General features: G+C 43.1%; 1 protein-coding gene across 2 annotated transcripts in view; it reads left to right on the forward strand.

Moving 5' to 3' along the window:
- Nucleotides 1-2,765: 2,765 nt before the first annotated feature.
- The window catches only part of LOC129865194 (scm-like with four MBT domains protein 2), a 42,521-nt gene continuing 20,237 nt past the window's right edge, over nt 2,766-25,049 (forward strand). The window contains exons 1-5 of one of the 2 annotated variants that reach the window (XM_055937756.1): nt 2,766-2,869; nt 7,766-7,950; nt 11,722-11,816; nt 14,904-15,144; nt 20,464-20,484. In XM_055937756.1, coding sequence (XP_055793731.1) covers nt 7,860-7,950; nt 11,722-11,816; nt 14,904-15,144; nt 20,464-20,484 — 448 coding nt within the window. In that variant the 5' untranslated portion in view covers nt 2,766-2,869; nt 7,766-7,859. The remainder of the gene's footprint in view (nt 2,870-7,765; nt 7,951-11,721; nt 11,817-14,903; nt 15,145-20,463; nt 20,485-25,049) is intronic. The other variant, XM_055937757.1, reaches the window with a different exon arrangement.

Genomic DNA, 25,049 nt, shown 5'->3' on the forward strand with positions numbered 1-25,049 from the left:
AAGCCTTCATAACACACAACCAAATGATTATTTGTGCAATAGTATGTGAAATGTATTTATAAGACTGTTATTTTTCAGTCAGAATAACTGCTCATTGGCTCAAAGTGGGATCCCTCAAAGCCTTTCAAGTGTTAATAAGCAAAACGGATTTTGAATGGCCTTTAGTTGGAGATTAAGGGGCTGTGTGCATTAGTGCCTAGTCATGAAGCCACTATTGTCCAGTTATGGAATGATGAGGAAGTTGGCATCTAATTAATTACTGATTAATTACTTATTAAATCAATAGCCATAGCCTATGGGTTTGCAATAGGCCTATGGCATTTCATTCAATCCAATGGTTTATGATAGGCCTACTCCATGGTCATTGTCAAGGCAGGCTAGATGAATTTGGGAGTTATTGAGTTGTAGAGACAAACCATCACTTTTCTTCTGACTGGCACACAGACAAAGGGCAGTGGCCCGTACAATGCATGCGTCGCACGTGGGGGATAATCCGTTCCCCCGCGCACTTGTTAAAGCCTCTTCTCTGGCAGATTAAACCGCGCGTTTCTAACCAACCATCTGTTACCAGCACCTCACCACCACGTGCACACGCACACTTCCCTCCACGGGGATGGACCTGGAGGCGCGAAGCCGCCGAGGGGCATTCGCTTCACCAGAGTGTGGATGAGGCCGGTGGTGGCTAGGCAACTCAGACAATTCGGTAGGCCTATCTGAGTGACTGCCTGCCTTTTTGTTTTGAGTTGCAAGTAGAAGATGATGCTCATTCATTCTAGCACTGTTATGGGATGATGACAGCTGAAGGAGGTTGCAGGGTTTCCCAAAATCATTATCCAACAAGTAGGTCTATATTGCGCAATTTAGATTTTGCATTATTGTTCCGCAATTTAAAACAATTGATTTACTCACAGTCTATACCAAACATTATAGCCTGACATTTTACAGGCCTAAAACCTCCACAATACACTGTTGTAACTATAGTTTTCAAACAATCATACATATTTTTTATGTACATTTATTTCGTCAAAAGAATATCCTCATGAAATATGATACCCAGTTCAAGACAGTTTAAAATGTGTTATATTTTATATCCTTATCATGTCTGTCTATTCCCATTCAGTTGGCGAGTGGGCTTACACACGCTCTACCACTAGAGGATAGTATTGACTACAGTAATGCTTGAACGCTATAACAATTATTTGATGAAATGGTTAATCTTCCAAATAGAGTAGCCATGTTAAATATGTGTCAATAAGTAAGAGCAATAACATGATGACAGTCACTTCAGTACATGAGGCACATTCCAAAAATGTGACAGGACAATAGGCCTGCTTCTAATGCAATATCCATTGAATGCGATGCTTTTGTTACATAGTCATGAAGATGATACCCTGATCATATATTGGTTGATAATACAATTCAATTAATGGAAACTTAAAATGTTAATGCCTTGCTGAGTTGCCTTCAATTCGGGACTTTGGAGACATGGGCCGAACTGGGACCATGTGAAGCCCTTATACCCCAATTTGCTTCTGGACCCCATGAATACAAGGGTTTGGTTGACGGAGAGAATGATCATGAGATACTCACCTTTATCAATGCATTGCTTATCAATGAATGTTAATGGTTTTATCTCATGTAGGCTGCTCTAAGTGTTCTAATAAAGTGCATAAACGTTTTCAGTTTTCAGTCAAGCGGGAAACAGTTTCGACTTTATGCACTAACATTACAAAAACAACACAAATTGAGCTGTTAAAAAACGATACCCTTTTAATTTATCTTTTAAATCAATACCATTAAATAAATACGACTTCTGTGCAGTATGTGACACTGAATTCCCTTGTAATCAGTAAGACTGTCTCTCGTGCACACTGAACATTGAGTTACGTTTCATTACATGTTGAATAGCATAATTTTTTATAAAAACACACAATTAACCGAAAGAAAAAGGTTAGTATGTCAAGACACGACTGTAACAGTCAGAAACAGTGGCAATGTAATTCTCAAAGAAGGGGGTAGCACATGCATAGGCCTATACGTTCGTTCATTTATTTGAAAGTCAAATAGTTGTTAGACAAGCATTTTTGGCTCAAGGCTTAAACAGCTTTTTTTCTTTGACTATACAGTATGCCTATTGGCTTCTTTGGGGATTTGTGTATTGGACACTTATATTTCACATGTAAAAACAACCTTAATAGAATATAGCCTATATTCCCATTTTTAAAACAATGAAACAATTAGTTTCGACAATAAACAACGTATTCGGAAATGTCATTACATCTATCATGAATTGGACTCCCGAGTAGCGCAGATGCAGGCACTGCATCTCAGTGCTAGAGGGGTCACTACAGACCCTGGTTCGATTCCAGGCTGTATCACAACCGGCCGTGATTGGGATTCCCATAGGGCGGCGCACAATTGGCCCAGCGTCGTCCTGGTTAGGGTTTGGCCGTGGTAGGCCGTCATTGTAAATAAGATTTTGTTCTTAACTGACTTGCCTAGTTAAATAAAGATAAAATAAAATAAAATGTTTAGAAGTGTAAAAATAGTGGCTTCATCGTTGTGTAAACACACTGGTAACAACATCGATGTGTTGTGTATTTAAACTATGAAAGACCGAGGGGTTAAAATATGGGGGTGGGTAGCCTACTTCGGCATTCTATTTATAATTGTCAGAAAAAAAATCGTAACTGCACTAAAGGTCATTGAAGGAGTTGGCTTGAAAATAATCTGAAGATTTTTGGACATGCGCAGATGTGGGATGCCATATTGGAACGAGCTCTGTGCTGTGCAGTTGAAAGACGTCGCTCGCTGGCTTCCACCGAGCGAAAAAGGCTCGCAAATTAGACGCGAAAAAAACATCATTAAGGTAAGACAGGTGACAGGTTGACGCTTCTTTAAATATTTATGTAGGTTACTAATCTGGAGCCGTCGTTTTCTCGACGAAATATCTACCGTGAAAGGTTTTTCCTGGCTAAAACCTTTAACCATTCCTACTCGAGGCTGTTTCTCTAGAAACATAAATACTGGCGCATTCAGGAGCCAAGTTGTTCAAAGTGTTTTTACGTGCGTAATTATAGTTTTCACATGCGGTTAGAACGTCGCTTCGTGGCACTTTCAATTTAGTTAGTATGATTGTTTTTCTTTATTTAATATAAACCTTGATGCAAAAATAAATTGGTTACATAAACATTTATTTTAATGCTTGCCGTGCGTAGGAAAAACACATTTCAATAAGCCTGATAAATGAATTTCCATCTAACGGTCTGCTTTCCACTAAAAACGATAAAATAGTGAAATGCTCATAAATTCACACCCCTGACTTAATTTTAAATGTTCATATTTACAGTTTAAACGTGTAGGTGTGTCACGTTTTTTTCCACACATAGGTGCGCAAAGGCATCGGAAAATACCGGACATTGCCAATATGTCAAACCACTTTCAACATGGCGGGTTTTGGTGTGTAAAACTGCATGTAAAATCTTTGAATGAGGAAAAAATAAAATTACTACAGGTAAACGTCCAGTTTCAGTTTCTTTTGATGCGCATTAACAAGCTCTAATGAATTAAATTGGAAGTGGACGTTTAGCAATACCGTTAGAGTTTTTTTCCGCTGCAATACTTTGTGTACAAAGTACATTAGCGAAGTGTCATATACAAATGCCTGACTGTGTTAACGCACGGAGAGGACGTCGGCGACACCCGTATCCCACAAATGCACAGTACGCCAAGCTACATTTCCTGTTTCACTTTATCCGCATTAGCAGTTACAATCTATTTTTTTATCGTTATTTAGTAGACATAGAATAATGGTCTGATGAACGGTTCCATTTGTCTTTTTAATCATCCATCAAGGTTTTAACATCCAATCTTGATGATTGTAAAATTGCACGAGGTAATTCTCCCAATCCGACGTTATGCCAAATTTGTATGACGAAGTTGCTAATTGGGTTAAACCGCGCATATATCCATTTAATTATTTATTTGTTTATTGCGGGCGGTCAGCAAATCCGGAGTTTAGCTGCGCATTATTCTGATGATCCCTCTTCGGGATTACATTTGGCTCCACAATGAATGTAAAAATAAAGCCACGTTACCGAATGAACAGTGATGTGCACTCTCATGCGTATTCAGGCTGCTTATTGCCATAAAACCCTAAAACATACGGCAGGTCGGGGGCTCTCCGTCGGTGACTCTCATGTGAGATCGTTTTGCCTTGGTACTGGTGTAGCCTAGATGGAATGGAAGCAAGCAACATCACGGAGAAGATCTCGCCTCTTTACAGGAAAACCCTATGAAGTGTCCAGGAATCCGGTATAGGGGTAGAGATGATCAAGGATGCATGGTTATTGATGGTTTTATTCATGTACTCCTCAGCGCCGTTCATAATCGATCTTTTGAAAGCACATGCCATTGTATGTAAATCCCTGATAAGGTTCTAAAGGAAGAACAGATAAAACATTGATGGATTGGCTCTGCTTTGTGAGTGAAGACAGAGAATTGTATTAGCCAAGAACAACTTACATTACTAACTCATCTTTCGCGGAGATTTACATAACAACGTGATATGGAAAACGGATGTATTAGGTCATCAGGTCAAGGTTGTGACTTGACATCGTCAGTTCAAAGGTGTCTGCTATAGTTTCAGGTTAAATAATGGCAAGGTAACCACATTCCCAAGCTAATTGCTCATGGGAAGTGCTTTTCTGACTAGATTAATTGCAATGTAAAGAAAGACACATTTCGTTTTCTCCACTAAGAGTTCAGTGAGGTGTATGGATGAATGAATCACAGAGGTTTAAAAACCTTTTTTTTTTTTTTTTGACCCGATCATGAGCAACTCAATGTCTGAAGGAGAGATAATGAGTCACGTGGCATAAGTCATCATAACAGACACAACGTGCTCTGCGCAAAGTGTCCAATGATTGGCCTACATCGGATGTTTTTTCTTCAAAGAAGATAAAGATATATTATACAACATGAAATTTGGATTAAGATCAAACAAGATCCATTTCCATCTATTTTAGATTATTTTTGAGTTTTTAGAAAAGTAATCATAGCCCTTCTGGTGTGATGTTACTCAAACAATGGCTTGATGCTGGAGAAGTTGCCTGAAGCTGCTGTTTTAGGCACTAGGCTGCCCATTAGTATGTTTTCTCATTGCCTCTGTGCATTGTGGCCTGTCTGTCTGTCTGCCTGGGGCAGTTGTTTGCTCTTCAGTCTTTTAAATATCTCAGTCAGCTGATCTCACACAGCATCACAGGCTGTTTAAGGAACACACCAGGCTAGATGAGCCATAGAGACAAGACACTATATTCTACTGATATATTATACTAATACATCATAGATACTGATAAATCACTAAATCTTTCGTTGGATGTGATATTGTAGATTACATAGTGAGTGATAAAACAGAATCTTCACAGGATAAATTGTGTCATTTTGATACCTACAAACAAAAATTTGACGGGTGATTTGGAAGGACACACCCAGCCCAAATAGTGTTAGTTAATCTGCTAATTCCCCATTATGTCTTTCTATTGTCCCGGTTGGGGTTTTAGAGAAAGGCAGCTAAGGGACGGCGTGTGGTGCCTACTGGACTCATCAGGGCTAACCCACAACACCACCCCCCCACCATCTCAATCTGATGAGGCTTTAACCAGGAAAGACCTGCGTCTCAGATTAACACACAGATCAGCCTAATCCCCAGGATCCAATCTGGGCTGCTCACTGGGATGCTGGGGACCAGTATGGACCAATATGTTTTCATTTAGTGGTTTAGTTAGGCTGCTGTTGGTCCAAAAAAAACTATTTGTGGGAGAGAAGAAAATCTGATTTGTACTGCCTGTGTACATGCAGCCTTAGATCCTCCTGATGGAATGCTATAATAGTGAACATTTTCGATTTAAATCAGTGAGAACATTTCTGGGATAAGTGACCCTCTGTGAGACAAGTTGCTCGGTTCTCTAAATCTGTGATTTTCTCTGATTTGTGTCCTAGACATTGTGGTTTATACTACATTTTAGTTATTTAATGGACCTTGTTGCCTGTGATCTCTGATAGTTTCTGGTCTGAAGTCAGTAGATGGATCCTATGTTTGCGTCCCGGAGGATGTGGACTATCAGGCTGAGTGGAGAGGGACAGGGGGCAGCGTCATGTGAGTCCAATTAGACCAGCTTGTTGTTTACGCTATGCATAGATGTGTGTTTGGATCCCTGCGTGACGGAGGACACATTCAGAAGGATTACATGTCGTGAAAGGACACTGCTATGCAATGAAGCAACGAGTTGATTTCAATGCATTGCCAATTATGTTCCTCATGGTATAAAAAAACGCCTGATGACAAGCACATAACATTGCCTATTGCTCTTTTGAATGGGGATTTGAATGCTGAGGCAAATTTGCGAAGTCTGCAGAGAGTTGTTTTTGTGTATTCGTTTGATTGAAGGGCATTGGTATGAATCTGCTCTATGAATCAGTGTTAATTGAACATTTGATGGAAGTGCGTGCAGTTACAGTGAGTCATTGCGGAGGCTGAGCGAAATGGCAGTTATCCCAAAATATCCCAAATGTAACCATGTGATCTGGGAAAGAGACAGAGTGGAAAAACAATAGGAACATATTTAGTTTGTTTTTCTCTAAGATCTTTTAGATAAAACAAAAGTATGAGTAAATGATGACTAAGTGTTATGATTCCTATGCGAGCGAATCAAGCCATATGAAATAACCTCTTCTTCCGTAATGGTTTATGTAACGCTGATCTCTGTGGCATGGGTTTATGAGCTTCTGCTGTGTCAGTCCTGTTCTTCTACCTTATTTCAACTGTGATTGGTTATCTCTTGTGGCTGAAGAGCTGTGCTGAGGTATGCAAATCCACGACAGCAGAAAGTGCACATTGCTCTCGCAGACTGTACCAAGCAGAGGCATACAGTAGAAATGCACTGTGCTGAGCAGGTATTCTATGCTGTACAAATATAATTAGTAGAACAGAGGCTATCCCTTCTGTATAGTGGGCTGTTCTGTAGGTAAAACCTCTCGTTCTCTCAAACAGAGAATTAGTGAACATACAAGTTCAATCAGGAGAAACGACAGGGATTATCCAGTCGCACTACATTTTAATGACCTGAAACATGACATTTCTACCTTTTTTTTAGATTTTGTGGCATAGTGAAAGTTAAGATATCAGACAGAGGAGGTGATATAAATAATACTCTGAGCAAAAGAGAATGTTTTGGGATTTTCACCCTCCAGACATTCCCAAAAGGTCTTAATGATTAAATACCTATATATGTTGTGAACATGAATTAATGTCCCCTATTTCAGATTACTCTGTTTTTCTTGCACTGTACCCAATGATTTATGAAAACTTGCTCGGTGAGTTGATGTGCTCATTGTGGTTTTACAGACGTGTTAAATGCGTTCTATGTACACAATTTATTACAATATTTATGAAATGCACATTGTTCGACTCCAACCCCATTCGATGCCTGAAACGAATGTGGGTGGAGCTATGTCTGCATAAGGGTGCGAATAAAAATGTAAAAAACTCACAAGCCCTGACGAAGGCCGTGAGGCCGGTGCGTAAAGCTTAATACCGAGCAGTGATGATATCAAGAGCAGTGTGCGGGTTTCTTCTTTCTTTCTCATCTGTATGGTCTGAAATAAATGCCCGTATTGTCTTCCGTTATAGTGGTCATTGTTTAGATGGACATGATATGGATTTTAATGCTCCATTCCTACTTAACTCCTCCTTTGTGTGACACAGTGGAGGAATGAGGGAGATGCAGTGAAGACTGGGGAGTCTGAAGACAGACGGACAAAGGGTAAAAGGGTAAAGGTTACCAGGAAGAGAGAGCAGGATGCAGTCCCGCCCACAGGACAGGCCGTTGGCTCTCTCCGCGGGGAAATCCCACAGCCCGACCAATGGGAGAGAAGAACGGGTGCACTCAGGTGAGGGGTTTTACCTACGCTTTTTAAATCTTGGATCCCTTCCTCATTTTTTGTCTTCCATTGTTTTGATGACACGTGAAGGGCACAACCACTCATCTCCATTGTATCACAATCACAACAGGGGGTTGTGCAGCCATTTTCCAATTTTTCCCATTCCTTTTTACATGCCACACCATTATTGACCTTCAAGGTCTCAGAATGCGTGTAGTGCAGGGCTATTTTTTTTATGGTTTGGATTATTCAGCATGAATCTGCAGCAGCCACTGTGTCAAGCTGTGAGAGAATCTGGTCCAGTTTACCTGGTCAGTGGTGTGGGGAAGTATGAGCTGACTGTGGAGTCATAGTTAGTTTCTCTGTCAGGGTTTTCCTGTCTTCACTTCCTTGTTCTGTTCAGCCCTACAAGGTGCTTCTTATCAGATAAACAGACTTGAAAAGTGGAACTCGGATTAAAAGAAATAGAAAACTGGAAAGTTTTGTTGGGCGGACAGGAAAGAGGAAATACAACTCACCTAGGAGCGTTTTCTCAACACCACGGTTGATCTGACATGTTTTTAATTATAAAACATATTTTAAAGGATTTTTAAAGTGCTTTTCTAAATCTCAAATACGCTTGAATGACAAGGTTACTTTTTGTTAAAAGCAGCGTTCGTAACGTGACCCCTTTGAATCAGGTTGAGATGGATAGTGGAAGGTATGACGTCATAGCCTTTGTAAAGGTCTGGGGATGGGGAGTGTGAACACACACACACTGCTATGTGTAAGGGAGAAGAGCAAGCCTAGCAGATTCTTTTCAGAAAGCCACCGACTACAACAACCGGTAGTTTCTTCTCTCTCATTAGTGCAGGTTAAGTCCCACACACTAAGTCCCATGAGACACAGCCTAGAGAGGAGAAACCACACAGCAGGAACAAGAGATGCAGATTCTCTCTCTCTCTCTCTCTCTCTCTCTCTCACACACACACACACACACACACACACACACACACACACACACACACACACACACACACACACACACACACACACACACACACACACACACACACACACATACACACACACACAGAAGACACATTATACCTTGTCCAAGTAATAGTCTCCCACGGGCAAATTAAACAGTTCTCACCTTGAGGAGATACATTAGTGGCATTACGTAAGACCTGGAACACACACACACACACACACACACATGAAACTCACTAAAGATGAGATACATTTTCAAGTGACCTAATTTTGAATGGTTGAAAAGAGACTTAACTTCATTTCAGCTGGTTCCTGCTGTGTTTATAAAGTTCCTTCCCCATAGATTTCGAGAAATGACATTGGTGTGATCAGATCTCGCCCTGCTTCAGGTCTCGTCTCATTAAATCCATATGTTTTGTTTATGCTTATTATGAGGTATCTGTTTACACGGTGACTTTGATCGTTGCAGAATGAAGGCGTACACATTTTTTTCCCACTCCACGCAAACTGTATTCCACTCGACTCTTTCGCTAGGGACTGAGGAAATATACAGTTTTGTTTACAACATTATTCCTGTCCTATTGCTTTTTCTCCGCTGCATTGTCATTTATAAACATTTTATTTCACCTTTATTTTGACAGAGAATCAATGCTAAGAACAAGGTCTCTTGAATACACATAAAAATACAACATACACATTAAACTACACATCCATATACACATTCAAATATACCTTATTACACAACAATACATGAAAAGCAAAACACAATCGTAAAAAACACATTATCCAGTAAAACAGATCCCCTAAAAGCTGTCTGAAGTGCCCTAGAGGTAAAAATTCTTCCAGTTTTAAAGTGCGTTGGGGATCATTCCACACGTAAGGTGCAAAATAACTGAAAGCATATCTAGCCAACTCAGTAGGGATCGAAGGGCTCTCCAGAGTTCGCCATCCCTGAGACCGGGTCTGGTATCTCCTACTTCTATAAGTAGCGGTGTAACGGTTCACCAAACCCACAGTTGGGTACGTATTGCGGTTTTGGGGTCACGGTTCAGTTTCAGTACGGCGGAAAATTAAATGCCATTCTCAATGTTCAGCATTCACAATGTTCCTGGCGTTGTCTGTTGTGACGGGATTGTTATGTTGTGCCTGTCAAGTTTCCACTTTGATGCTGCATTTGTAACCATGTGGGAGGTTGAAATGTACCAGTTGTAAAGTCGTAAATACCAGTTGGATGCGTTCATGTTATTTGAACTCGCTGATAAAGGCAGATGGGCTAATGGCCAACAAGCTGCGTCAACTATAAACTGAAAGTACAACTATCACGCTTGTAAACAAATTATAGAGTTCAAAAACCACAATAATGGATTTATTTTAACTGCAGAAAATACTGTTTTAAAGGCCATTTCCTTACTAGGTGACGTCAGAGGTCACCATGTCGGAGAAGTGGGTGCTCAGGATGATAGACGAGTTTCCCACTAGTAATTAACACTTCCCACTTGGTTACGAACGCACCATGACACTGCCTCCTTAAGTGCCAGATGCACAGTTGTGACTCTGATGAAGAGGGCTTGTCTGTAGCATGGGACATCAACCATTCCGGGGTAATGTAATGGGCTGTCACTGTTAAGTGCCTTCACAGTGTGCATTGGCCAATTCATTGAAAGCTTTGGCTTGCTTACATAGAGCGGGGTACTACCTGTTTGCTGAAACGAGTGCAAGAGGGAAGTTTGTAACGTGGCTCGAGCACTATCACGAGGTGCTGAATCCCTCTGTTATCAACCACTAAAAATGGGCGCATATCTGCAGCTATAAACCAAAGACTCCAAAAATATAAACATAGTCTACCTATCACTCCTGTAATTTCTTTGGCCCAGTCAGAATCAGCTGCCAAGGAATACTTGAATGCAGAGGTGAGACGATGTTAAGTTTCTTTGCGTTTCCGTCTTGCGCCGGTATACTGGGGGGGGGTGTCAGCGTGTGTGTCAACATATTTGAGGTGTTGGCAGCTGCATAGGCTATTCTCGTTGAGCCGTGGCTACATACGGTTTTATCCACACCTCTCTGTCCATCGGCGTTGTAATCTACTGGGAAGTCAAACTGTTGGCAAACTGGAGATTTAAACGATGCTGGAGGATCCCCCAATTCAGGTTTATTGCGCCTCACCAAGGACAGTTTGAAATGAGCCAATTAAGATTTTAATTCTGATTTACAACGTGCACATAGGCTCGAGGTGTTTGAATGGAATAGACTGGAAAAAAGATCCAGCTCAGATTTACTGAAGAGACATAAGCCTACAACACAGCGTAGGCATTTGAATTGGACATTTATTCATTTACCAGACTCTCTTATCCAGAGCAATTTACAGTAGTGAGTGCGTACATCTTTCCCCGTGCTGGTCCCCCCGTGGGAATCGAACCCACAACCCTGGCGTTGCAAGCGCCATGCTCTACCAACTGAGCCACACGAGAGCTCTCAAAGCCTATAGGGCTAGTGTTTATTTTATGTGTTCATTCGGGTTCACAGTGTGAACCGCACTTTAATACAGAATGCAGGGATGTGTATTGAACCTATCGCCTGCAATTAATGATGAAAACTGCGTCCACTGGCTTCAATACAGTGGCAGCTGCATTCATACAGAGTCTATAACCGGTATGAATGTCGACTGAACGATTTGTTTTTGCCATTTAATTCAATAAAACATGTCATTATTGAGTGTGATGCTGTTATGCTTGTATTTATGGTGATTTTTATGTTTTGTGACTGGGTTGGTGGCAGTCAAAATGATTGACGGGGCTTTCTTCCTATCAGACGCAGACTCCATGGAGGAAGAGGCAGACTTTAATTGGGAGGAGTACCTAGAGGAGACGGGGGCCACCGCTGCACCCCACACCGCTTTTAAGCACGTGAGTGAAAACCACATGTTTACATTTCCGTAACGCTCACAACATCTTGTAAATACTGTTGTTGAATGAGTGGCAATCACTCAAATCCTTTTAAACATGTGTTTGAGTGAGAATGTACTTTAGCTAAGGATGTTAAGCAGTGTAGTTAGGCTCATAGGCTCAGGCATAACTTACCTGCTGAAGACCACACTCAAAAATAGTTACATATTCATAGTCACTGCTGTTCACCGAGACTCGCATACCAAAGATGACATACCCTGCATCCTCATTGTTGCGTCTGTGCATTCAGAAAGTATTCGGACCCCTTGACTTTTTCCACGTTTTGTTACGTTACAGCTTTATTGTAAAATTGATTGAAGTCGTTTTTTTCCCCCTCATCAATCTACACACAATACCCCATAATGACAAAGACAAAATGGAAATATCACATTTACATTAGTTTTCAGACCCTTTCCTCAGTCTTTTGTTGAAGCACCTTTGGCAGGGGTTACAGCCTCGAGTCTTCATGGATATGACGCTACAAGCTTGGCAAACTCCAAGTGGGCTGTGGTGCCTTTTACTGAGGAGTGACTTCCGTCCTTTCACTGCCATAAAGCCCTGATTGGTGGAGTGCTGCAGAGAGGATTGTCCTTCTGCAAGGTTCTCCCATCCCCACAGAGGAACTCTAGCGCTCTGTCAGAGTGACCATCGGTTTCTTGGTCACCTCCCTGACCAAGGCCCTTCTCTCCCGGTTGCCCAGTTTGGCCGGGCGGTTCCAAACTTCTTGGCGGTTCCAAACTTCTTCCATTTAAGAATGATGGAGGCCACTGTGTTCTTGGGGACCTTCAATGCTGCAGACCTTTTTTGGTACCCTTCCCCAGATCTGTGCCTCGACACAATCCTGTCTCGGAGCTCTACGGACAATTCCTTCAACCTCACGGCTTGTTTTATTGCTCTGATATGCACTGTCAACTGTGGACAGATGTGTGCCTTTCCAAATCATGTCCAATCAATTGAATTTACCACAGGTGGACTCCAAGTTGTAGAAACATCTCGAGGATGATCAATGGAAACAGGATGTACCTGAGCTAAATTTTGAGTCTCATATCAAAGGGTCTGAATACGTATGTAGTAAGGTATTTATGTTTTTTTTTGTAACAATTTCTAAACCTGTTTTCAAATGTCATTATGGGGTATTGTGTGTAGGTTGATTTGTATTTATTTAATAAATTTTAGAATAAGGCTGTAACCTAACAATGTGGAAAAAGGGAAGGGGTCTGAACACTTTCCCAATGTGCTGTACATAGTGCATGTGTATTTTGGCGTCATACACACGTAAATTCCTGTGACATTTAGCTTTGAACACAACCCACACAATTACTCAGAGATGATGACTCAAGTCCATGGAAGTTGGAAAAAGACGGGAAAAGGCACGTATCCCTTCAACTCAACTCTGGACCTGGAATCTAGTGCCACTGCCGTTTTTTATTGTTCCCCTCTAAGGGACTGATTTAGACCTGGGACACTAGGTGGGTGCAATTAATGATCAGGTCGAACAGAAAACCCGCAGGCTCTGGACCTCGTTGGGTAAGAGTTGAATACCCCTGCCTTGAATGTTACACTACTCCACAGTCTTGCCTGGTGTAGTGTCAGACTGCCAGTAGTGGTAGTGAAGCCTGGTGAAACAGCTGTCTATCTTAAGGAGGCCTGCCACACAGCTGCAGGGGACTATGGGAAAAGGGAATGCATAAGTAATCCTACATAATGTAGCAGAAGGAAAGGAGCGTACAGTATGGAAGTAGACTTTCAGTGGGTTTAATGGCATTGACTGATTTCATAGATGTCAGGTAAAGCGGGCTGAAGCTCTGTGTGTGAACGGAAGTCCGTGAGGGGTGCGCTGATGTGATTGCCCGGTTGGACACATCAAAGATGATCATATTTGAATGGGAGTGTTGTTGGTAAGTGGATTGAGTCACAGGAAAAAGAGCATGATTTCCCCTGAAAATGTGATTCTGTGAAATATCTCTCATGCTCTCAACAGACCTAGTGCCAATTGAAACAGGGATTCCTTGTGGGCTCGCTTTCTCTCTCGCTGTCTTTCTCTCTCGCTGTCTTTCTCTTTCGCTGTCTTTCTCTCTCGCTGTCTTTCTCTCTCGCTGTCTTTCTCTTTGTCTTTCGCTCTCTCTTTGTCTTTGTTTCTGTCTCTCTCTCCGCCTCTGCCTCTCTTACATAAGCCATCCAGTGTGATACAGCATATTTGATTTGTTTTTCTCAGGAAGTCATGAGGCCATTTGCATTGTTTTTAGTTCTAAGATGTTGGCTTTTCTCCAGTAACGCAGGCAGTGTGTGCACGTGCGTGCATTTGTGTGTTGTGTTTTATATAATGGGTTTTAGATATGTGTGAGTGCAGCCTGTGGCTATGGTTGAAACATTACATTATCCATTTCCTGGTACTAGCCCTTTTAGATATGTTCTCTCTCTCTCTCGTCCTCATGTTCTCTCTCTCTCTCTCGCCCTCATGTTCTCTCTCTCTCTCTCTCTCGCCCTCATGTTCTCTCTCTCTCTCTCTCTCTCCCTCATGTTCTCTCTCTCTCTCTCTCTCTCTCTCCCTCATGTTCTCTCTCTCTCTCTCTCTCGCCCTCATGTTCTCTCTCTCTCTCTCTCTCGTCCTCATGTTCTCTCTCTCTCTCTCTCTCTCCCTCATGTTCTCTCTGAGTCACTGTCCGCAAGGCCAGATTGTTTAGGATATTCAAAGTGGTTGAAAGTTCAGGGGAACGTTAAAGGACCCTTGACCCTTGTGAACAAACAGATTCCTAAACAGTGTGGGTGGGGAGCTTTTGGAAATCACCTGTGTCATACCTGTTCTTTACTTGTGGCCCACCTGTGTTTTACTCTGTTAATCATGGCTTAGCGAGCCAGTCAGACGTCCCTCATTTTGCATGTAGGCCTGTGATGTCATTTTACTTTAGAATGTCAATGTATAGATGTGCTTTATCTCGCTCAATGCACTTGATTTACCTCTTAAGTGCAAGCCCATTATAATCAAGCTCACCTGTCAGTGAGGATGGGCTATTGTATGACATGGTGCTCTCTGATTGGTTCTCGCAGGTGGACATCAGCCTACAGAGCAGCTTCCAGCCGGGGATGAAGCTGGAGGTGGCCAATAAGAGCAGCCCGGACACCTATTGGGTGGCCACCATCGTCACCACCTGTGGCCAGCTGCTGCTGCTGCGCTTCAGTGGCTATGGAGATGACCGTAAGGCTGACTTCTGGTGTGATGTCATGACCGCCGAACTCCACCCTGTAGGCTGGTGCTCCCAGAACAACAAGACCCTCCAACCCCCCGAAGGTAGGGACACCACCTGGGAACACACACACACACACATACACACACAGACACAGAGAGCGGTGAGTTGATATTTGATCACACACACTTTTATAAACTCAGCAAAAAAAGAAGCGTCCTCTCACTGTCAACTGTGTTTATTTTCAGCAAACTTAACATGTGTAAATATTTGTATGAACATCACAAGATTCAACAACTGAGACATAAACTGAACAAGTTCCACAGACCCACTCTTCCACCAAGGCACCTGCAAGTTCCCGGACATTTCTGGGGGGAATGGCCCTAGCCCTCACCCTCCGATCCAACAGGTCCCAGACGTGCTCAATGGGATTGAAATCCGGTCTCTTCGCTAGGCATGGAAGAACACTGACATTCCTGTCTTGCAGGAAATCACGCACAGAATGAGCAGTATGGCTGGTGGCATTGTCATGCTGGAGGGTCATGTCAGGATGAGCCTGCAGGAAGGGTACCACATGAGGGAGGAGAATATCTTCCCTGTAACACACAGTGTTGAGATTGCCTGCAATAACAAGCTCAGTCCGATGATGCTGTGACACACCGCCCCAGACCATGACAGACCCTCTACCTCCAAATCGATCCCGCTCCAGAGTACAGGCCTCTGTGTAACGCTCATTCCTTTGACGATAAACGTGAATCCGACCATCACCCCTGGAGAGACAAAACCGTAACTCGTCAGTGAAGAGCACTTTTTTACCAGTCCTGTCTGGTCCAGCGACGGTGGGTTTGTGCCCATAGGAGATGTTGTTGCCGGTGATGTCTGGTGAGGACCTGCCTTACAACCGGCCTACAAGCCCTCAGTCCAGCCTTTCTCAGCCTATTGCGGACAGTCTGAGCACTGATGGAGGGATTGTGCGTTCCTGGTGTAACTCGGGCATTTGTTGTTGCCATCCTGTACCTGTCCCGCAGGTGTGATGTTCGGATGTACCGATCCTGTGCAGGTGTTGTTACACGTGGTCTGCCACTGCGAGGACGATCAGCTGTCCGTCCTGTCTCCCTGTAGCCCTGTCTTAGGCGTCTCACAGTACAGACATTGCAATTTATTGCCCTGGCCACATCTGCAGTCCTCATGCCTCCTTAGGCATGCTGCAAGGCATCTTCACATAGATGAGCAGGGATCCTGGGCATCTTTCTTTTAGTGTTTTTCAGAGTGAGTAGAAAGGCCTCTTTAGTGTCCTAAGTTTTCATAATTGACCTTAATGGCCTACCGTCGGTAAGCTGTTAGTCTTAATGACCGTTCCACAGGTGCATGTTCATTAATAGTTTATGGTTCATTGAACAAGCATGGGAAACAGTGTTTAAACCCTTTACAATGAAGATCCATGAAGTTATTTGGATTTTTACGAATTATCTTTGAAAGAGAGGGTCCTGAAAAGGGGACGTTTCTTTTTTTGCTGAGTTTATTTGCGTTTTACACTTGAAAACGCACATCTTAGCCTATAGTGAATAAACACACCCTCTTCATCTGTGGCTTTATAACTCATATACTGAACTCACACCTGTAGTGGAAATTACCTGGCCTCCTAGTATAATACAACACCTGTAGCTGGACTTTACCTGACCTCCTAGTATAATACAACACCTGTAGCCGGACTTTACCTGACCTCCTAGAATAATACAACACCTGTAGCTGGACTTTACCTGACCTTCTAGAATAATACAACACCTGTAGCTGGACTTTACCTGACCTCTTAGTATAATACAACACCTGTAGCTGGACTTTACCTGACCTCCTATAATAATAAAACACCTGTAGCTGGACTTTACCTGACCTCCTAGAATAATACAACATCTGTAGCTGGACTTTACCTGACCTCCTAGAATAATACAACACCTGTAGCTGGACTTTACCTGACCTCTTAGTATAACACAACACCTGTAGCTGGACTTTACCTGACCTCTTAGTATAACACAACACCTGTAGCTGGACTTTACCTGACCTCTTAGTATAATACAACACCTGTAGCTGGACTTTACCTGACCTCCTAGTGTAATACACTGCTCAAAAAAATAAAGGGAACACTTAAACAACACAATGTAACTCCAAGTCAGTCACACTTCTGTGAAATCAAACTGTCCACTTAGGAAGCAACACTGATTATCAATAAATTTCACATGCTGTTGTGCAAATGGAATAGACAAAAGGTGGAAATTATAGGCAATTAGCAAGACACCCCCAATAAAGGAGTGGTTCTGCAGGTGGTGACCACAGACCACTTCTCAGTTTCTATGCTTCCTGGCTGATGTTTTGGTCACTTTTGAATGCTGGCGGTGCTTTCACTCTAGTGGTAGCATGAGACGGAGTCTACAACCCACACAAGTGGCTCAGGTAGTGCAGCTCATCCAGGATGGCACATCAATGCGAGCTGTGGCAAGAAGGTTTGCTGTGTCTGTCAGCGTAGTGTCCAGAGCATGGAGGCGCTACCAGGAGACAGGCCAGTACATCAGGAGACGTGGAGGAGGCCGTAGGAGGGCAACAACCCAGCAGCAGGACCGCTACCTCCGCCTTTGTGCAAGGAGGAGCACTGCAAGAGCCCTGCAAAATGACCTCCAGCAGGCCACAAATGTGCATGTGTCAGCATATGGTCTCACAAGAGGTCTGAGGATCTCATCTCGGTACCTAATGGCAGTCAGGCTACCTCTGGCGAGCACATGGAGGGCTGTGCGGCCCCACAAAGAAATGCCACCCCACACCATGACTGACCCACCGCCAAACCGGTCTGCTGGAGGATGTTGCCGGCAGCAGAACGTTCTCCACGGCGTCTCCAGACTCTGTCACGTCTGTCACATGTGCTCACGTGCTCAGTGTGAACCTGCTTTCATCTGTGAAGAGCACAGGGCGCCAGTGGCGAATCTGCCAATCTTGGTGTTCTCTGGCAAATGCCAAACGTCCTGCACGGTGTTGGGCTGTAAGCACAACCCCCACCTGTGGACGTCGGGCCCTCATACCACCCTCATGGAGTCTGTTTCTGACCGTTTGAGCAGTCACATGCACATTTGTGGCCTGCTGGAGGTCATTTTGCAGGGCTCTTGCAGTGCTCCTCCTTGCTCAAAGGCGGAGGTAGCGGTCCTGCTGCTGGGTTGTTGCCCTCCTACGGCCTCCTCCACGTCTCCTGATGTACTGGCCTGTCTCCTGGTAGCGCCTCCATGCTCTGGACACTACGCTGACAGACACAGCAAACCTTCTTGCCACAGCTCACATTGATGTGCCATCCTGGATAAGCTGCACTACCTGAGCCACTTGTGTGGGTTGTAGACTCCGTCTCATGCTACCACTAGAGTGAAAGCACCGCCAGCATTCAAAAGTGACCAAAACATCAGCCAGGAAGCATAGAAACTGAGAAGTGGTCTGTGGTCACCACCTGCAGAACCACTCCTTTATTGGGGGTGTCTTGATAATTGCCTATAATTTCCACCTTTTGTCTATTCCATTTGCACAACAGCATGTGAAATTTATTGTCAATCAGTGTTGCTTCCTAAGTGGACAGTTTGATTTCCCAGAAGTGTGATTGACTTGGAGTTACATTGTGTTGTTTAAGTGTTTCCTTTATTTTTTTGAGCAGTGTACAACACCTGTAGCTGGACTTTACCTGACCTCCTAGTATAAAAAAACACCTGTAGATGGACTTTACCTGACCTCCTAGTATAAAAAAACACCTGTAGATGGACTTTACCTGACCTCCTAGTATAAAAAAACACCTGTAGATGGACTTTACCTGACCTCCTAGTATAATAAAACACCTGTAGCTTGTAGAGACCCCAATAAAACCTCTTCACACAGACCGACAGTGCACCCTGTACCAACACACACACACACACACACACACACACACACACACACACACACACACACACACACACACACACACACACACACACACACACACACACACACACACACACGTCTCAGCCTGTTATGACACTCTACCCTGCCCTGCCCTGGCCCAGCCCATGTGTCAATAAGAGAGTGAGCTCATTCTGCCTAGTCAGCCAACACATAACAGCTGACTGCCCTGTCCAGTCAAACCTCCCCACAGAAACACACAACTAACACCCAAATACATTCAGCAACTTTAATTCAAGGTAGACTTGGATGAACACGAAGGTTGCTCATAAAGTGATTGTTTATTTAGCTTGTTTAGTTTGTTGAACACACACACACACACACACACTCAATTTAACCTCATGTAATATTAGCCACGCTAAATACAGAAAGTCACCCTTTCTCCACCTCTAATGCTCTAGCTAACCTGACGTTCTCCCTTCCACCCCCTGATCCTTCTGTTTCACCCCTTCCAAAGCGTGTCAAAAATAAATCCCATCTATAATTTAGCATCTGTAATTTAGCATCCGATCCTCCTTTCAGCGGCCGTTCTAGAAGAGGCATTTTCACACCGGATCATCTCATCCACATGACTCACCCTCCATAACAGAGCTTTGATGTATTTATGTAGATTTTTGGGAGTGGTTTTTTTTGTTAAGGAGACTACAGCTGAATTTGCTTCTACCTGACTTTTTTCACATCGCAATCTTTACCTGGTGGCAAATCTCGCTCCGGGGTACAAATAAGACTGTGTAAAAATATATATATATATAATAATAATAATAAAAGACCTATAGAAACTGCAGCAGTGGGGGATAAAATGTGCTAGATTTTTATGTAGCTTTAATTGACCTTTTAACACATACACTGGAGCATGAGTGGCCACGAGACACATAGAGTATCTCCGTGTTGGCAGAGAGCTGATGGGTTGAAGGGACTGAATGGCAATGAAATGGACCATGCATGTAATAACCATGCATGTTTAGTGGGTTAGATGACACCCAAGGGACTGGGTAGTTGACACACACCATAGCACGCACACAAACACTCTCGTTTAGATTTGACTCAAGAGATTTTGCGTTTATGGGTTTGTCTATAATAAGTGTTTGCATGAGAGGTGGACACAGACTGTTGGTGTGAGTGTATGCGTGTTTGCTAGTTACTGTATGCGGCTCAGTGAATAGGGCTGGTAGACCTCATGTATTTGCAGAACAGGATCAGGTGGGGAGTGGAAGGCTGTAGTGTCTTTCACTAAGCGGAGAAGGTAATATTAGATTACATTTAGGCAACCTTTCCTCTTGTTTTCTCCTTGATACTTAGTGATTCAAATGAGTGATTCTCCTCTTCATTTCTATTTGTCATCAAGCCTCTTGCATCAGGCCAAGCAAAGTGTGTGTATGCGTATATGCATTCCTGCGTGTGTGTGTGTGTGTGTGTGTTTCTATGTTACAGTTACCTTTTTATTTCTTTTTGTTTCTCAGATAACGTTTACCTAAGAAAAGGTAAGCAGCCCTATCAGTCTTCCTGACTAACTCGCCTGCCTGCCTGCTGGCTCTTCTCAGCAAGGAAAAGTCTAAATGGGATCCTTGGGGCGTCCAACTCCGTCACCCAATTGAAGTTGACATTTAAAGCGGTTGTTAGGGTTAGCTAGGGTTTTGGTTATGGTTAGGTTAAGGGTAGGTTAGGGGTTAGGCTTAGGGTAGGGACGTCCCAAGGATTCTGCATATCACTAACCTTCTCAGCATTGCATGTGTGCTTCCTTCTCCTCCTTCCTCTCAGCTTACAGGAAGTTGCCTCAGAGTTTGTTTGACTCGTATACCCCCCACCCTCTATCTTTCTGCATGCACCTTTGTATTTCCCCATTTCTGCACCTCTCCCCCACCTATTATTTTGGAGGGAAAGATGTCACTTCTATCTTTATTAGGGGGGTTCTTGAATTACAGTGGCATTTGGGCATGACATTTTGGTAACATCAAGTATACCTTCTTGGGTAAATTAGGATTTTTTTAAATGGAGGCCACAAATGGTCATCAATCCTTAAAAAAATATTTACTGTGATATGATTAATCATTTTACTCATGTTATTTCCTTTCATTTAAATTAACTAACACCAAGTGACACTTTGGATTTAGACACCCCAAAATATTAATGGAATCCTCAAATGTATGACATTCTAACGGTGTGATATGCTAACAAGTTTCTTTCATATAGACCTGTCCTCCGATAACAGTTTGCCACGGGAGAGAATGCTCATGGACACACATTATACTAGTTGATCTATAAACTATATTAAATCATTTGGTTCATTATTCAAAATAATAGGCTTATCTATCTAAATCGCCAAACCATGTCACTACACCTCTACACATCACCAGTGGGACAAACTAATTTGCTAGCCCCCAGTAGTTTCTACAATGCATACAAATAGATGTGTTGCAGTATAAAATACCTACATACACACACATTCTGTGGTAGTCAATCTCGCTGTTGTTTATAGGCTCTGTTTTAACTGGGGAGGAGAAGAGAGAGATGAAGGGGGCCAGAGTTCAGAATATAACTTTAGAACGTGTGTGTCTGTCAGTGGTGTAAAGTACTTAAGCAAAAATACTTTAAAGTACTACTTCAGTAGTTTTCTTTCGTATCAGTACATTACTTTGCTATTTATATTTTTTACAACTTTTACATTACTACATTTCTAAAGAAAATAATGTAATTTTTACCGTCTGGTTTTCTTAATAAAAGGAATATGACATTATTTATACTTTTACTTAGTATATATTTTAGCAATTACATTTACTTTTGATACTTAAGTATATTTAAAACCAAATACTTTTATACTTATACTCAAGTAGGATTTTACTGAGTGACTTTCACTTGAGTCATTTTCTATTAAGGCATCTTTACTTTTACTCATGCTGCTTACGCCAAATCCTGACTCTGCCATCAGCATGACGCAACAGGGACCGGGATTGCATGCCCACGGAAGCTGCTTCTTGTTTTTAGCTGATAGGAGTGGAACCCAGTGTGGTTTGCTGCTATCGCCCATCCGCGACGAGGACTGACGAGTTGTGCGTTCCGTTCTGCACACCACTGTTGTACTACGCCGTTATTTGCCTGTTTGTGGCCCGCCTGTTAGCTTGCTCCATTCTTGCCGTTCTCCTTCGACCTCTTTCATCAGCGAGCTGATGCCCACAGGACTGCACCAGACTGGATGTTTTTGGTTTGTCGCACCATTCTCGGTAAACCTTAGACAAAGTCGTGCGTGAAAAGCCCAGGAGGCCGGCTGTTTCTGAGAGCCTAGAACCGGTGCGCCTGGCACAGACGATCATACCACGCTCAGTCGCTTAGGTCACTAGTTATTCCCATTCTAACGTTCAATCGAACAGTAACTGAATGCCTCGATGCCTGTCTGCCTGCTTTTATATAGCAAGCCACATCCACGTGACTCACTGTCTGTAGGAGCGAACCATTTATGTGAATGGGGTGGTGTACCTAAAAAGACTGGCCACTGAGTGCATGTTTTCTTAATAAATAACAGTTAAATAAAACATCAAATGCATTATTTGTCATGTTAAATCGTTTTTAAATGGTGCCAAAGTCAAGCGACAGCATTTACCACCACAATTCAAGAATGACCCATTTATTTATTTTTATCCTAGCAACGGTATTCTCAAGTTTAGGATGTGCATATCACCTTCCTGTTCCACAAGTGTGTATTACCAGAATTAAACTCTCTCAGACAATCTTCCACTAGACAGCCGGTGTCTCAGGCTAGAATCTTAGCTTGTCTAGACACTGCTGATACTCTGCCTGCTCGGCACATTCTACGACACATTCTCAGAATTCACCAGGATTCCTACTCCAGAATTACCTGTGTGTGTGGGGGGAGGCTCTACACTTTATATTTTTAATTGGTAGCACTGGTGCGCCTAACTTAAAGTTAGAAGCACCACTCTTAAATGTGCACACAATGCCACAGATGTCTCAAGTTTTGAGGGATCATGCAATTGGCCTGTTGATTGCAGCAATGACCACAAGAGCTGTTGCCAGAGAATATAATGTTAATTTCTCTACTATAAGCCAACTCCAACGTCATTTTAGATAAACGTCCAACCAGTCTCACAACCACAGACCACGTGTAACCATGCAAGCCTAGGACCTCCCCATCCGGCTTCTTCACCTGTGGTATCGTCTGAGACCAGCCACCCAGACAGCTGATGAAACTGTGGGTTTGCACAACCGAAGAATTTCTGCACAAACTGTCTCAGGGGAGCTAATCTAAATGGTCGTCGTCCTCACCGGGGTCTTGACCTGACTGCAGTTTGGTGTCGTAACCTACTTCAGTTGGTAAATGCTCACCTTCGATGGCCACTGGTTTCAGCTGGGCGAGCGGTTTGCTGATGTCAACGTTGTGAACAGAGTGGTCCATGGTGGCGGTGGGGTTATGGTATGGGAAGGCATAAGCTACGGACATTTTATCGATGGCATTATGGCAATTTGAATGCACAGAGATACCGTGACGAGATCCTGAGTCCCATTGTCTAGCCATTCATCCGCCACCATCGCCTCATGTTTCAGCATGATCATGCACAGCCCCATGTCGCAAGGATCTACACACAATTCCTGGAAGCTGAAAATGTCCCAGTTCTTCCATGGCCTGCATGCTCACCAGACATGTCACCCATTGAGCATGTTTGGGATGCTCTGGATCAACTCGTACGACAGCGTGTTTCAGTTCCCGCAAATATCCAGCAACTTCTGTCATTGAAGAGGAGTGGGACAACATTCCACAGGCCACAATCAACAGCCTGATCAACTCTATGCGAAAGCAATGTTTTGCACTGCATGAGGCAAATGTTGGTCACACCAGATACGGACTGGTTTTCTGATCCACAAACCTACCTTTTTTAGAATAGGCTATCTGATTCAGAACATGCCCTTGAACAAACAACATGCTGATCAACATGCTGATCTATACCGACACTGGTAGCAACCTGTATTAAAGCTAATGTTTGCTTTGCCCTAGCTAGTGCATTTTAAGTAAAGGTAGCATTAGTGATGAGTTTCCTTCAGACTAACTGGCAAGATTCACAAACTATTATTATAATAGAGAAAATTCATATTTAGAAGCAATGTGGAAAGCAGCATCGCTGTTGTTTTGGAACAATCTGTTGAGTGACATGCTGAGAGAAGCAGTCACGGCGTGGAGAAACTGTCTGCTGCCTCCCTGTAGAGTGACGGGGGGGGGGGAGGGCTTCAGCCTGTCTTGTTTCAAATCTAATTTTATGTGTCACGCGCTGAATACACCTTACAGTGAAATGCTTACTTACAAGCCCTTAACCAACAATGCAGTTAAGAGAAATAAGTGAAATAATTAAAGAGCAGCAGTAAAAGAACAGTAGCGAGGCTATCTACAGGGGGTACTGGTACAGAGTCAATGTGCGGGGGCGCCGGTTAGTCGAGGTAATATGTACATGTAGGTAGAGTTAAAGTAACTATGCATAGGTAATAAACAGAGATCAGTATTGCAGTGAAAAAATGTGAATTGTAACAATATTTCAAGTTTCCCACAGCAAAATGTTTGGCTGCATCTGCGAGCCCTGTGTGCGTGTGTGCATGTTTGTTTGCGTTCCTGTGTGGGTTTGTGTCAGGAGCTTTGAAGGTATCACAAGTTTAGTCATGTGATAACAGCGCTCCTCTCAGAACCCCACAGAGGTCATTTGCATAATGCATTCACCAGACTCACTCCTTCCTGCCAGGACCTGCTAGAGAGGAGGCGCTGAGATGAGGCTCAGGCCTACTTCACAGCTCTGTGTGTGTGTGAACACTCTTGACCTGCCTCTGTCCTTAATAGTGCATGAATGAATCCTTAGTTGGCGATGGCATCTACACACTCGCATCAACCTGGTCAAAAACAAGCCAACTACACAAGGCACTCAGAAAGAGCAGGCCAGGACTGATTTGATACTCAAATGACCCATCGTCCCCATCTCCACCACCTGATTTGCAACCGCTTTGTATTTACTTGGTGTGTAGTGTGGATGGGTGTAGTCCCATCTTCCAATCT

Source organism: Salvelinus fontinalis, chromosome 11 (assembly GCF_029448725.1).
Source record: "Salvelinus fontinalis isolate EN_2023a chromosome 11, ASM2944872v1, whole genome shotgun sequence".
NCBI classification, from domain to species: domain Eukaryota; kingdom Metazoa; phylum Chordata; class Actinopteri; order Salmoniformes; family Salmonidae; genus Salvelinus; species Salvelinus fontinalis.